This window comes from Brassica napus, chromosome C9 (assembly GCF_020379485.1).
Source record: "Brassica napus cultivar Da-Ae chromosome C9, Da-Ae, whole genome shotgun sequence".
NCBI lineage: Eukaryota > Viridiplantae > Streptophyta > Magnoliopsida > Brassicales > Brassicaceae > Brassica > Brassica napus.
In genome coordinates, this window is record NC_063452.1 from 20,787,233 (window position 1) to 20,802,091 (window position 14,859).

The 14,859-nt window shown below is 35.1% G+C and overlaps 1 protein-coding gene across 1 annotated transcript; it reads left to right on the forward strand.

Moving 5' to 3' along the window:
• The first annotated feature begins 8,917 nt into the window (after nt 1-8,917).
• Nucleotides 8,918-9,604, forward strand: LOC125592528. The gene is made up of 2 exons (XM_048767746.1): nt 8,918-8,982; nt 9,052-9,604. The coding sequence occupies exons 1-2, from the start codon at nt 8,918-8,920 to the stop codon at nt 9,602-9,604; spliced, it is 618 nt and encodes a 205-aa protein (XP_048623703.1).
• The last annotated feature ends 5,255 nt before the right edge of the window (nt 9,605-14,859 follow it).

A 14,859-nucleotide genomic window follows, 5' to 3' on the forward strand; every position in this document is an offset into this window, starting at 1 on the left:
TTATGCTTCTGGTGTGTTGTGTTTTGGTACGTGGAGGGAACTATACAGATCGTTACATACGAGGTGGGTGGCTATGGAATGGAGCGATATTGGTAGTGATATACTTTCACAAACAATGTGATACGGCGATGGGTTTTCCCACTAAGAAACTGTGAGATTTTCAGAGATCTCAGGCTGTGTGTTTGTGTGAAACCCAATAGGGCAGAGAGAGAGTTTGATTTAGGTGATTTAGAGAGAGATAGATTAGTGGCAGTGTTTATGAGTGATTAAGTGTTTACTCAGATCAGAAACAAAAAACTTTGAGAGATTAGGAGATTAGAGACTAAGAAAGGGAGAGATTAAGGGATTCTGATCCAAGAACACTTTTTTATTATGAAGGAGAAGGGGAAATCCCCCTAACTCTCTTAAGAGTTACAAATCGACAATGATAGGCTTATATATGCCTTTACACTTTGCAAACTCATAAACCTATATCTAATGGATAGAAATAACTGAAGAGGAATGGATGGTGAGGATGAGTTGATCTTGTTATTCTGAATCTGATTGGCTGAAGCAGCTGGCGCCTCTCTTTAATTCAAACCAGGGCTGTGCTGTGATTGGCTCTCCTTAGGCTCCTCCTAATCTGTCCACAGATCAGTCTAGGTTCATGGTCGTGGCTCCCTTTGCCTTTACAGTCCAAGCCAGCCTGTCCCATGACCAAACTCTCCAATTATATCACAGCACCTTATCTTCTTTGTCTTCTTCTCTTAAGAGCTTCTTTTGTCTTCTTCTCTTAAGAGCTGACCTACGCTCTATTTTTGCACCAACTTCATAACTTCTGAAATGGTCGAGTTATGAACTTTCGGGTCGGGACAGGTCCGTACACGTCCGTACCAAATCCGTACGGCCTCGCCCTAAGTTTGCACACTCGACCACCTGTTCCCAAAGATACTCCTAAGCCTCTCCTGACTTGGCCCTATCTTTGCACAACCATCAGATCACTTCTGGACACCCTCAGACCCTCCTGAAGCCTTAGTAGACAATCCCTGAAGGACTTGCCCTATCTTTGCACAAGCACCAACTCAACTCATCACCTTTGCTTCTCCACTTCTTCTCTTCAAGTTAACACTCCCCCTCAAGCTTGACTTTAGTTGATCCTAAGTCAAGCTTGGAACCTTGAAGAACTTCCTCATTAAAAACCTTACCAAGGAAAACCCTTTGGGACAAAACCTTGATGAGGGAAAAAGAGTAAAGTCTTCAAGGCCTAGGGATTGGCCAGTGAGTCTTTGTGCCTTACCAACAATGTAAGGGACACAAAGACTCTGGATCATGGCCCTCATGTGATACAAGATAGAACCCACTCTTCTTGATCATCATCAACACTTCTTGTACTCTTCTTCAGACAGATCTTGGTCTCTCCCCCTTTCACCTAACTTCTTGTTAGGTTGAAGTGTTTGGACACACCAGATCTTCCTTGATAGATACAAGTACCTGATACATCATTCCACAAGTGTATCAGTTCTCAAGAGATAAACCTATCATGAATGTATATAAAGAGATAGAGATCAGGTTTACTCCCTTGTATAAATGGTGAGGAGTGGTTGCTCTTCACACGCCACTTGAATCCCTCACTTGCTGAGCTTAACAGCTCCTTCTCTTATCATGCAAGCTCATCCACACTCCCCCTCAAGCTTGAGACCGAGTATAGAGAAGATCCAAGCTTGATGGTGAGCGCATGATAGCTCCATGATAAGCCTTGTGGAGAGCACCTCCATCTCTTTCAGACTTGATGCTTGAAGCCTCCACCACATCACCATTGCACTGAGGAGATACCTCAGCCCACTCTCCAAGCATCTTACACTAGCTTGTTGAGTGACTTTCTTCTTCCCTCCACTTCGGCTGGATCACTCCATGATCAGCTTGCAATGGCCTTGAGTAACACAGGTCATTGAGCAACAGGATCATCAGGTGGCTCACTTAGCTCCCCTCCTCAAGCTTGGATTGAGTATAGATCCAAGGTTGAAGTGAGTCTCAGTGAGCCTTAAGATCAGGAGCGCAACATCTCATAGAGTGCGCTTCAACCACTGATCAACCCTTCCCATTATCTCCAATGCCTACTGGCCACCGGTCTCCTCCAGACTTAGGTGATGACCACTCGCCTTGTGTATCCACATACACCCCAGCGACCATTCCCAATGGGTAAAGTCTTCCTCTTCTACTCGGATTGATGATGGACAGAGAGCACATCATGTGAACCTGAAACATCACTCAAACTCCAGCAAAGATAAGACACAAGCATTGGGATCAATCTTTGACTAATCATCAAGTTTGATCTCCAATGTCACAAGCTATGCAACAGATTGAAACAAGCATTATCAAGTTCAAATCTTTGCAAGCAAACTCTCTAAGCACAAGCATGATCATAACAGATTTAATACAAGCTACTTAGGCAATTTTAACTTCTGCCTTAACTGCATCTTAGACTTAAATCAAAGTGCATCAACCTAAGGCAGCAACAACACTCTACACTCCACTTTAAGCTCGGTTTCCATTCATGAAAGTAATCAGGTTTAGACAATACTACTAACTCCCTAACAGACAGTCATTATGAACCGGATTTTAAGCAACAACTCTCAGTCACCAATCAACAACTCTTTAAGCATCCTGGGACAGATTCTAAACATTTCATATGTAGCAATCTTTACACACATCCTCAGGTTTTCAATCACATCACAACATCACAACCTGTTTAATACATCATTCAGTTCACATACACAAGCTTTAACCAAGAGAAAGAGGTTTCTTACAGCCAAGGAACTAGTGTTAGTTCCTTGAAACTCCATAGAACATGGCAAGACAGTGAGCTGTTGGTGTCGACCCCAACTTCTCCTTCTTCCAAGGACCTTTCTCTTCAACTCTCCATGTCAAAGACCCCACCTTTCTTCATGTTACACTAGCCACACCAGTACCAGATGAAAGCTATCACCATTCTTCTTGGACAGTGAATAAGAAACAGCATGGATAAAGCTTTGAAGCTTGGTTGATCAGACCACTTCCTGCCTTGTTTCCAAGAGCCTTCTTTCTTCATGGGCGTCATGAGAGGGTGAGAAACGACCACATACAGCTTCTGGACACCAGGGATGAACCCATCTTCCACTTGAGATGTTGAACAGCCGGCTGGATCATCTAAGCTTGGTCTTGGTTTCAAAACGACATGAGAGGAGCTTGTGAGCTTTTGCGGAAGCTAAGAACCAGATCAGATGAACCTGGCTCTGATACCATGTGAGATTTTCAGAGATCTCAGGCTGTGTGTTTGTGTGAAACCCAATAGGGCAGAGAGAGAGTTTGATTTAGGTGATTTAGAGAGAGATAGATTAGTGGCAGTGTTTATGAGTGATTAAGTGTTTACTCAGATCAGAAACAAAAGACTTTGAGAGATTAGGAGATTAGAGACTAAGAAAGGGAGAGATTAAGGGATTCTGATCCAAGAACACTTTTCTATTATGAAGGAGAAGGGGAATTCCCCCTAACTCTCTTAAGAGTTACAAATCGACAATGATAGGCTTATATATGCCTTTACACTTTGCAAACTCATAAACCTATATCTAATGGATAGAAATAACTGAAGAGGAATGGATGGTGAGGATGAGTTGATCTTGTTATTCTGAATCTGATTGGCTGAAGCAGCTGGCGCCTCTCTTTAATTCAAACCAGGGCTGTGCTGTGATTGGCTCTCCTTAAGCTCCTCCTAATCTGTCCACAGATCAGTCTAGGTTCATGGTCGTGGCTCCCCTTGCCTTTACAGTCCAAGCCAGCCTGTCCCATGACCAAACTCTCCAATCATATCACAGCACCTTATCTTCTTTGTCTTCTTCTCTTAAGAGCTTATTTTGTCTTCTTCTTTTAAGAGCTGACCTACGCCCTATTTTTGCACCAACTTCATAACTTCTGAAATGGTCGAGTTATGAACTTTCGGGTCGGGACAGGTCCGTACGGTCCGTACACGTCCGTACCAAATCTGTACGGCCTCGCCCTAAGTTTGCACACTCGACCACCTGCTCCCAAAGATACTCCTAAGCCTCTCCTGACTTGGCCCTATCTTTGCACAACCATCAGATCACTTCTGGACACCCTCAGACCTTCCTGAAACCTTAGTAGACAATCCCTGAAGGACTTGCCCTATCTTTGCACAAGCACCAACTCAACTCATCACCTTTGCTTCTCCACTTCTTCTCTTCAAGTTAACAGAAACAAGCTAATAAGAGGTCAGGAAGATAGGACGAGAGTCTCGGTTGTTACTTTTGTTTGTTGGGATGTTAGGCATGACAATGTTAACTCTATCGGCTTTGAGGAAATTTGTATTTCCTCAAGTAAAGTTTATGGATGTTAAGTTGGTTTGTGTAATGGATTTACATAGAGGTTTTTTTCAGGAACTGGTTTTTTTCAGGAACTAGAATACTTTGTTTATTAGGATATTTTATATATGGTAACTTGTGTTTGGGTGTCATTTGGTTATGTGGAATTATTGCTTCGCTCATGTTTAATGCTGTGCTATTGGTTAAGGAGATGGGCTAATGCAATTGGTCAGATAAGGGGATGGTTTAACCGAGCTGATTCCGGCTCATATACAATGGTCTTCGGGAAGGGTATATCACAGTATGCAGAGATTCGAAAGTTTAATCAAAATAGCATATTAGAAAGTATGGGGAATATGATTACAAGATTAATTGACTATGCTTGGTGTGGTTTTTAATGGTTTATATTCACAATTGTGGCATGTAGGTCTGGGCATAAAATCTGGAACCCGAAATCCGAACCGAACCCGAACCGAAAAATCTGATCCGTTATCCGACCCAAAACGTAAAAATATCCGAACGGGTCTTGTAGGGTGGTACAAAAAATATCCGAACCCGAAGTTTTATTAACCGAACCCGAACGGGTAACCCGAAAAATCCAAAATTAATAGTCAATATAAATATTTTGAAATATATATAAGTATTCCAATTATTAAATTCAATATTTGTGGTAATATTATATATAATAATAAATATTAAAATTCTAATAAATGCTTTAAGTACACAATTAGTTATAAATAAGTATTTTATAATTTACTCATTGAAATAAAAAGTCTACTCTCTATAAGGCAATACATATTGTTTACAAATAATGTTTGTTTTCATGCTTGATTTAACATTTTATTGTTATTTTATCAATTTTATATGTGATAGATTAATTTTTATTTAATTTAGATGTTTTTCTTTATGTTTTACTTCAAAAATTTTGTTTTTATTTTGGTTATATCCGAACCGAACCGATATAACCCGAATCCGTACGATATATGATTACTTTATGGGTTTTATGATGCAATACAATTTTGAACCAAACCCAAAGGGTTATTATCCGAACCCGACCCATACTAATAAAATTTTGGTATGGGACCTAGAAGCGTAAACCCAAAAATCCGAAAACCTAAAAAACCCGACCTGAATGCCAACGGATACCCGAACGCCCAGGCCTAGTGGCATGAAGGCGATTTTTGTAAAAGGTTACAATTATCGGAGTGTGGTTTATTTTTGATATTTAAAATAATATAAGGAAATTAGTTATGAAGATATTGAGTTGGAATTGTAGAGGAATGAAGAGTAAATATACGATCAGTTATCTGAGAGAGAAATGGTATAAGCATAAACCTACGTTTCTTTTCTTGTCGGAAACAAAACAACAGTTTAGTTTTGTCCAGAATTTTCAATTTCATTTTGGTTATAAACATCTACATACTGTGGATCCAATTGGGAGGAGTGGAGGACTGGCCCTTTATCATAACCATGATTCACCGGTTACTATTATCTATTCAAGTAATAGAATTATAGACGTTGAAACAAGTTATAAAGGAAAAATAATTTTTATTTCTTTTGTATATGGGGACCCTGTTCAGGGTCTTCGGGACCAAGTCTGGGAACATCTTACTCGAATTGGGATAAATAGATTGGAGCCGTGGTTTATTATTGGGGATCTAAACGAAATAACAGGTAATCATGAGAAGGAAGGGGGAGTGTTAAGACACGCGTCCACCTTTGTAGATTTTAATAATATGATTGATAATTGTGGGATTTTGGAATTCCCGTCTTTGGGGAATACTATGTCATGGAGCGGGACGAGGAATAAACAACCGGTACGATGTAGACTTGATCGGGCTTTAGGGAATGTGGAATGGCACAATTTATTCCCGTCCTCCTTCGTGGAGTATTTGGGAATGGTAGGATCGGATCATAGGCCTATAGTGACGAGTCTAGATGAAAAGCTAGTAAGGACAAGAAGGCAATTTAGGTTTGATAAGAGATGGATTGGAATGGATGGCCTTATGGACTCCATTTCGAAAGGTTGGTCTACAGAAAGACCAAGACATAATTCGGTTATTGTTGACAAAATTATCAGCTGTAGACATGAAATTTCGGCTTGGAGGAAGAATAATCCTCCATATGGGAAGGAAAAGATTATTTCTCTTCAGAAGGCTTTGGAGGAAATTCAGTGTGATAACACTAAGACATATGAGGAAGTGTTAGATGTATCCAGGAAATTGAAAGAAGCTTATAGGGATGAAGAATTATATTGGGAACAAAAATGTAGAACGACTTGGCACGCAAAAGGCGATTGAAATACAAAATTCTACCACGCTTTGACTAAACAGAGACGGATACAATATAAGATTGTGGGCTTGCATAATAGGGACGGTAATTGGGTTACATCGGAATCTGAAGTAGAAGGTGTGGCGATAGATTATTTTAATGATTTTTTTGCGACGACATCACCATCGGGGTATGATGAATTTTTAAAAGAGATACCCACCCTGATCACGGAGGATCAGAATAGATCTCTAACTTCTTGGGCATCAGAGGAGGAAGTACAATCAGCTTTATTTATGATGCATCCAGAAAAGGCTCCAGGACCGGATGGAATGACGGCTTTATTCTTCCAACAGTCCTGGTTGTTTATAAAATCAGACATCATATGTATGGTTAACGAGTTTTTTAGGACTGGATATTTGGATGAGAGGATAAATATGACCAATATTTGCCTCATTCCAAAGACGGTGTGACCGAGTAGAATGACGGAATTGCGGCCCATCAGTCTTTGTAATGTGGGATATAAGATTATTTCGAAAGTGTTTTGCCAACGATTGAAAAGAATATTGCCACGACTAGTCTCAGAAACACAATCAACTTTTGTCACTGGGAGATTAATTTCAGATAATAATTTGATTGCGCAGGAGATGTTTCATGGATTAAGAACGAATAATTCATGTAAGGAGAAATTTTTGGCTATAAAGACAGATATGAGCAAGGCGTATGATAGAGTTGAATGGCCTTTTATTGAGGCGATGCTGCTAAAGCTGGGATTTGCACAAAGGTGGGTATCTCGGATAATGTCTTGCATTACATCGGTACAATATAAAGTTCTGATTAATGGTCAACCAAAAGGACATATTGTACCAAACCGAGGTCTTCGTCAGGGTGATCCGTTATCACCTTATTTGTTTATTTTATGTACTGAGGCACTAATAGCGAATATAAGGAAAAAGGAGGAGGAAAAGTTACTAACGGGGCTAAAAATTGCACGTGGTAGTCCGATGATTTCACATCCATTATTTGCGGATGACAGTCTTTTTTTCTGCAAAGCCAATAGGCAAGAATGTGAAACTATCCTACAGATCTTGAAAGACTATGAAAGAGCGTCGGGACAACATATTAATTTTCTGAAATCTTCCTTACAGTTTGGCCATAAGGTTCCGGACGCAGTTCGTCTAGAGGTACAACAGATTTTGGGAATCACTACAATTGGTGGTATGGGAACATATTTGGGAATACCTGAGAGTCTTGGGGGATCCAAAACACAGGTTTTTGGTTTTCTTAATGAAAGGGTTAGTAATAAAGTTAATATTTGGACAATACGATTCATTACGAAAGGAGGAAAGGAAGTTTTAGTTAAAGCAGTGGCATCACCTATGCCAACTCATGTTATGTCATGTTTTCGTTTACCAAAAACGATTACGAAAAAACTTACCAGTACTGTTTCCCATTTTTGGTGGAGTGGCAGTGGCAATACAAAAGGTATGCATTGGTTTTCATGGGATAAAATGCGCAAAGATAAAGTGGATGGTGGTATTGGTTTTAGAGATATTCAAAATTTTAATACGGCGTTATTAGCGAAACAGCTATGGAGCTCAATAGATAAACCTGATTCTCTTTTCGCAAGAGTTTTTAAAGGAAGATACTATAGGAAATCTGATCCTTTGGACCCAATCAGATCATATTCTCCCTCATACGGGTGGAGAAGTATTACATCAGCTAGATCTCTGGTTAATAAAGGGTTAATCAAAAGAACGATAACTGGTTCAAGCATTTCAGTCTGGAATGATCCTTGGATCCCTGCTCCTCGCCCGAGGTCAGCAATACAAGAAGATCTTTCTTGGAATCTGAATTTGCTCAAAGCTTATATACATCAGGATGATGTGGATATTATACGGAGTTTAGCTATTAGTCGTAATCCAAAACCAGATTCATATGGTTGGCATTTTACGGACCATGGTAGATATACGGTTAAATCAGGTTATCGAACATAAACGTTATTTCCGGATAGTGGAGCTCAGGATAGTTTTTTGGGACCAAATACTAAATCACTCTTGGCTCATTCTTGGAAGCTTCAATGTTCACCAAAGCTGCAACATTTTGTTTGGCAAATATTATCGGGTAGTCTACCGGTAACTAAGAATCTTCGTTACCGAGGGATAAGATGTGATACGCAGTGTCAAGTATGTGGAGATGAGGAAGAATCCATTAATCATGTGTTGTTTGAATGTTCGTTGGCATTACAAACTTGGGCCTTATCCAATATTCCCTCATGTCCGGGAGTTTTCCCCACCACGTCTCTTTTCACAAATATGGACTATCTTTTCTGGCAGTTACCCAAGGAACCAGACTTGAATTATTTTCCAAGGATAATGTGGTATATTTGGAAGAATCGAAACACTAAAGTTTTTAAGAATCAGATAAGAACCCCTTTTGCCATTCTCAGGACTGCGGAGATAGAAGGTGTCTTGTGGGCTGAAGCTCAGAAAGATGCGTGTATAAATCGTGGACCCCTAGATGTTGTAGGAAAAGCTCTGCCACATGGCATCGACAAGTGTTATATTGATGGAGCATGGAAAGAACATGATCCTTATACGGGACAAGGATGGGTCTATAGGAAAAATGGATCCACTGATACTATGATGGGTGCAATGTCTATCCGCACGAGTCTATCACCTTTACATGCTGAATGTGAAGCTTTGATATGGGCGATGGAGTGCATGAAGACCCTACAAGTTTTAGAGGTGGTGTTTGCAACTGACTGCTCTCAATTGGTGAAGATGGTGTCTACACCAACAGAATGGCCGGCGTTCACTACACATATGGAGGAGTTTCTGCGATGTAAGGAGTTCTTTCTCAACTTTACTATCCAACATATCCCAAGGGCGCTAAATACTCTGGCGGACAAGCTGGCACGAGGTGATAGGACTTCGCCATCTGCTATGGTTTATGTTGATTCAGTTTCCCCGAGGTGGCTCTCGGACCAGAGATCTTCTTAGTTTCTTAGCTTTTTGCTGTAAAAAAAAAATAGTTGATATTAAGGCTTTTAGTTTCCAATTCACCTAAAAATGAAAAAAAAAATTGTTATACACCAGAGGATTCTCCTTTACAACCTATTATACTATTAATTAATGGAACTATATGTGATAATGATCACGTCATGTGTAAACATGTCTGAATAATCTGTCATATATTCATGAAAATTTATTGTTAGAGTAATTAAAAGAATTGAGAACTGGTTCAAGCATTTCAGTCTGGAATGATCCTTGGATCCCTGCTCCTCGCCCGAGGTCAGCAATACAAAAATTTCCGAATCAATATTTGAATCCATTACTTAAGGTGGAAGATTTAATTAATCAAGAAGATCTTTCTTGGAATCTGAATTTGCTCAAAGCTTATATACATCAGGATGATGTGGATATTATACGGAGTTTAGCTATTAGTCGTAATCCAAAACCGGATTCATATGGTTGGCATTTTACGGACCATGGTAGATATACGGTTAAATCAGGTTATCGAACAGAAACGTTATTTCCGGATAGTGGAGCTCAGGATAGTTTTTTGGGACCAAATACTAAATCACTCTTGGCTCATTCTTGGAAGCTTCAATGTTCACCAAAGCTGCAACATTTTGTTTGGCAAATATTATCGGGTAGTCTACCGGTAACTAAGAATCTTCGTTACCGAGGGATAAGATGTGATACGCAGTGTCAAGTATGTGGAGATGAGGAAGAATCCATTAATCATGTGTTGTTTGAATGTTCGTTGGCATTACAAACTTGGGCCTTATCCAATATTCCCTCATGTCCGGGAGTTTTCCCCACCACGTCTCTTTTCACAAATATGGACTATCTTTTCTGGCAGTTACCCAAGGAACCAGACTTGAATTATTTTCCATGGATAATGTGGTATATTTGGAAGAATCGAAACACTAAAGTTTTTAAGAATCATATAAGAACCCCTTTTGACATTCTCAGGACTGCGGAGATAGAAGGTGTCTTGTGGGCTGAAGCTCAGAAAGATGCGTGTATAAATCGTGGACCCCTAGATGTTGTAGGAAAAGCTCTGCCACATGGCATCGACAAGTGTTATATTGATGGAGCATGGAAAGAACATGATCCTTATACGGGACAAGGATGGGTCTATAGGAAAAATGGATCCACTGATACTATGATGGGTGCAATGTCTATCCGCACGAGTCTATCACCTTTACATGCTGAATGTGAAGCTTTGATATGGGCGATGGAGTGCATGAAGACCCTACAAGTTTTAGAGGTGGTGTTTGCAATTGACTGCTCTCAATTGGTGAAGATGGTGTCTACACCAACAGAATGGCCGGCGTTCACTACACATATGGAGGAGTTTCTGCGATGTAAGGAGTTCTCTCTCAACTTTACTATCCAACATATCCCAAGGGCGCTAAATACTCTGGCGGACAAGCTGGCACGAGGTGATAGGACTTCGCCATCTGCTATGGTTTATGTTGATTCAGTTTCCCCGAGGTGGCTCTCGAACGAGAGATCTTCTTAGTTTCTTAGCTTTTTGCTGTAAAAAAAAAAAATAGTTGATATTAAGGCTTTTAGTTTCCAATTCACCTAAAAATGAAAAAAAAAATTGTTATACACCAGAGGATTCTCCTTTACAACCTATTATACTATTAATTAATGGAACTATATGTGATAATGATCACGTCATGTGTAAACATGTCTGAATAATCTGTCATATATTCATGAAAATTTATTGTTAGAGTAATTATATAATAGATTATGAGAAAATAATAAATGAGCTCATTTAAATTATGTAAAGTATTTATATAGTTATAAAAATATAAGGTAAGACCAAAAAAATAGTTAAATCTAATGAAATGATCTAACACCCTTGTTGAAGTAGATTTTTTAAGAATCTTTTTCTTTTAATAGTATACTAGATCTCGACCCACGCAACCGCGCGAATTTTTGTTTTCAATTATTTTTATATATTTTTTTTTCAATTCTAAATTGGTATATATTATAATATATGTGTCTATCAATTTTTAAAACATAATAAGTTTACTGTATATTTTTTCATTGAATAGATTGTTTCAAACTTTCATATGTATTTGTATTTTTTTATATATATATATATATATATATATTTTGGATTATTATTTCATTATTAAAGTTGTAACTATATATATAAAGATTAGTCTAATATTGTTTTATTGTCATATTCAAAGATATTGTAACATTTCACAAATTTAAAAAGTTTTTAAAAAATTAAACTTTTCGCTTCACAGATTTATATTATTGAGTAAATAATTAAACATTTAGTTTTATGTTTAATTTTTAAAATAAACTATATAGTTTAAAATTTGCTTTTATTGGTTTAAAGTAGTAAAGATTAATCATTGTTAGATAATATGATTTTTTGTTATTTTAAAAAAAAATCTTTATAATTTTAATAGTTAATATCGACAAATATTTAAATATTTAGCATATAAAGGTATAGTATTACAATATTAAATTATATCTATTTAATTTATACTATCTATAAATCCAATGGATCATCTATTGTTTAAATCCAATTATTGATAGCCCAATAAAATTTCTAGTAGGCCCAAAATTTAAATGATAAGATTAAATACTAAATGTAATATTATTTTGTAAGATTAAGTCCATTAGGTCCATTTTTAAAAAAATCTCACATGAATCAAGGTTGTGACTTCTGTTTTAATATATAAGATATAGACTCAATATACATATAAGAAGGTTTAAATTGCACACTAGATAATTGGGTAATAATAGTGTTAACTGCAAATACTTATTTATTCCGTATGGTTTAGGGTGTGAACTTTGGTTCTGTATTATGTTCAAAGATTCCTTCGTTGTATATGATTGGGAGAAAATACTTAGGGAGTTGTGTGCAAGTCTCCCTTATCATAATTTGGTTGGATCTTAATTTACATTAGCGTTGTTAAACACATAAAAAGAAATAGTCTTTGGATGCGTTATCCACTAAAATTGTCTATTCGTAGGTTGCAGATCTTCATGATTCAATCTAGTTATTTTGTCGCACCAAGAATTATCTATATTATTAAAATAGAAGTACAAAAATAAATTAACCTTTAGTTTTACAAGTTATTTACACTGCAATGTCATTGAAATTATAAATAATATTTACTTTAATTAATGTTGTCTTTTCCAATTAATAAATGCATTTTCCTAATTCTAATTCGTACCTACAAAAACTGAAACAATTAATTGAACGTAATCTGTTTTTATTAACTAAACTACAGTTCGAAAAATCTCAAGAAAATGAAATCGTTTTCCTCCGAACTAAAACCTACAGCTTTCTTCTTCACCTATACCTCATGAACCTGTTCTGTATACTGAGCAATGGAACATAACTTTAGTTTTTTTAAAACAAAAATCATGACTTCGAGTCTTCATTGCTATCATACATATATTAATAATTATTCCTCCACAAGTCCAATGTTCAATCACGTTCTAATTGGTATCATATTATTGTAACCTATAACTGAGATAGATACATATTTGTTTCTTTATGAATAAAATTCAAATCATCTATACAAATCGATTTTTTAATCTTTCTAAACAAATCAAATCAATAAATTCAGAATTAAAACAGAATATCTTTTATTAGTCTATCCAAACCTATAATCAATGTCAGAATCTTTATTATACCTATCTATACTATTATTTGCGAAGTAAATTTTTGCAACGAAGCTCTCACGTTAAAAGTTAGAGCGGTTAATATCGTTTATACCCTTAATGAGTAAATTATCTAAATTAGTCAAAGAATAAAAACGAATTTCAAATCTATCTGATTAAAAAGTCATTAAAATTAATAATAAATCGTTTATACCCTTAATAAATCTATTATATAAATTAGAAGTAAATTTTTGTTACGGAGCTCTCACGTTAAAAGTTAGATCGGTTAATATCGTTTATATCTTTAACGAATAAATTATCTAAATTAGTCAAAAAATAAAAACGAATTTCAAATCTATCTGATTAAAAGTGATTAAAATTAATAATAATTCGTTTATACCCTTAATAAATCTAATATATAAATTAGTTAGAGCGGTTAATATCGTTTATACCCTTAATGAGTAAATTATCTAAATTAGTCAAAGAATAAAAACGAATTTCAAATCTATCTGATTAAAAAGTCATTAAAATTAATAATAAATCGTTTAAACCCTTAATAAATCTATTATATAAATTAGAAGTAATTTTTTTTTACGGAGCTCTCACGTTAAAAGTTAGATCGGTTAATATCGTTTATATCTTTAACGAATAAATTATCTAAATTAGTCAAAAAATAAAAACGAATTTCAAATCTATCTGATTAAAAGTGATTAAAATTAATAATAATTCGTTTATACCCTTAATAAATATAATATATAAATTAGTCAAAAATAAAAAAAAATTTAAAATATATCTGATTAAATAAGTTATTAAAATTAATAATAATAAGAATTATCTAAAATATAAATAATTATAAACGAATTTCTATTAATACTATTATATTTATATATTATATTTGATAATTGACTATAAATAAATATAATAAAATTTTCTGATTAAATAAGTTATTAAAATTAATAATAATAAGAATTATCTAAAATATAAATAATTATAAACGAATTTCTATTAATACTATTATATTTATATATTATATTAGATAATTGACTATAAATAAATATAATAAAATTTTCAAAAATAAAAGCATGTTTTAAAACATAAGATAATTCTTAGATATATTATGTTGTTATCTGAAAATCATATTTTATTATAAATTTTATAGTTAGATATAAAAAAAATTATAATTAAATGCTAATTATTTTCTAAAATATTTATAATATGTTCATGTTTCTAAAATTTAACACAGCAATAACCATTTATATATTTTGATAAAAACTAATGAATATATATTTAATATTTTATTTATATATTATATTAGATAATTGACAATAAATAAATATAAAAAAAATAAAAAAAATAAAAAAAATGTTTTAAAACAATAAAATAATTCTTAGATATATTCTGTTGTTATCTGAAAATAAAATTTTATTATAAAATTTATAGTTAGATATAAAACAGTTTATAATTAAATTCTAATCAAACAAATAAATATATTTTCTAAAATATTTCTAATATGTGAATGTTTTTAAAATTTAACACAACAATAAGCACATATATATATATATATATATATATTGATAAAAAATAATGAATATATATTAACAATA

Bases quoted from the DNA above. Each gene is read 5' to 3' on its own strand.
- LOC125592528 (XM_048767746.1), top strand. From the start codon at position 8,918: ATGGACTATCTTTTCTGGCAGTTACCCAAGGAACCAGACTTGAATTAT. The intron at 8,983-9,051 runs GTATATTTGGAA...TGCCATTCTCAG, and splicing joins TATTTTCCAAGGATAATGTG to GACTGCGGAGATAGAAGGTG.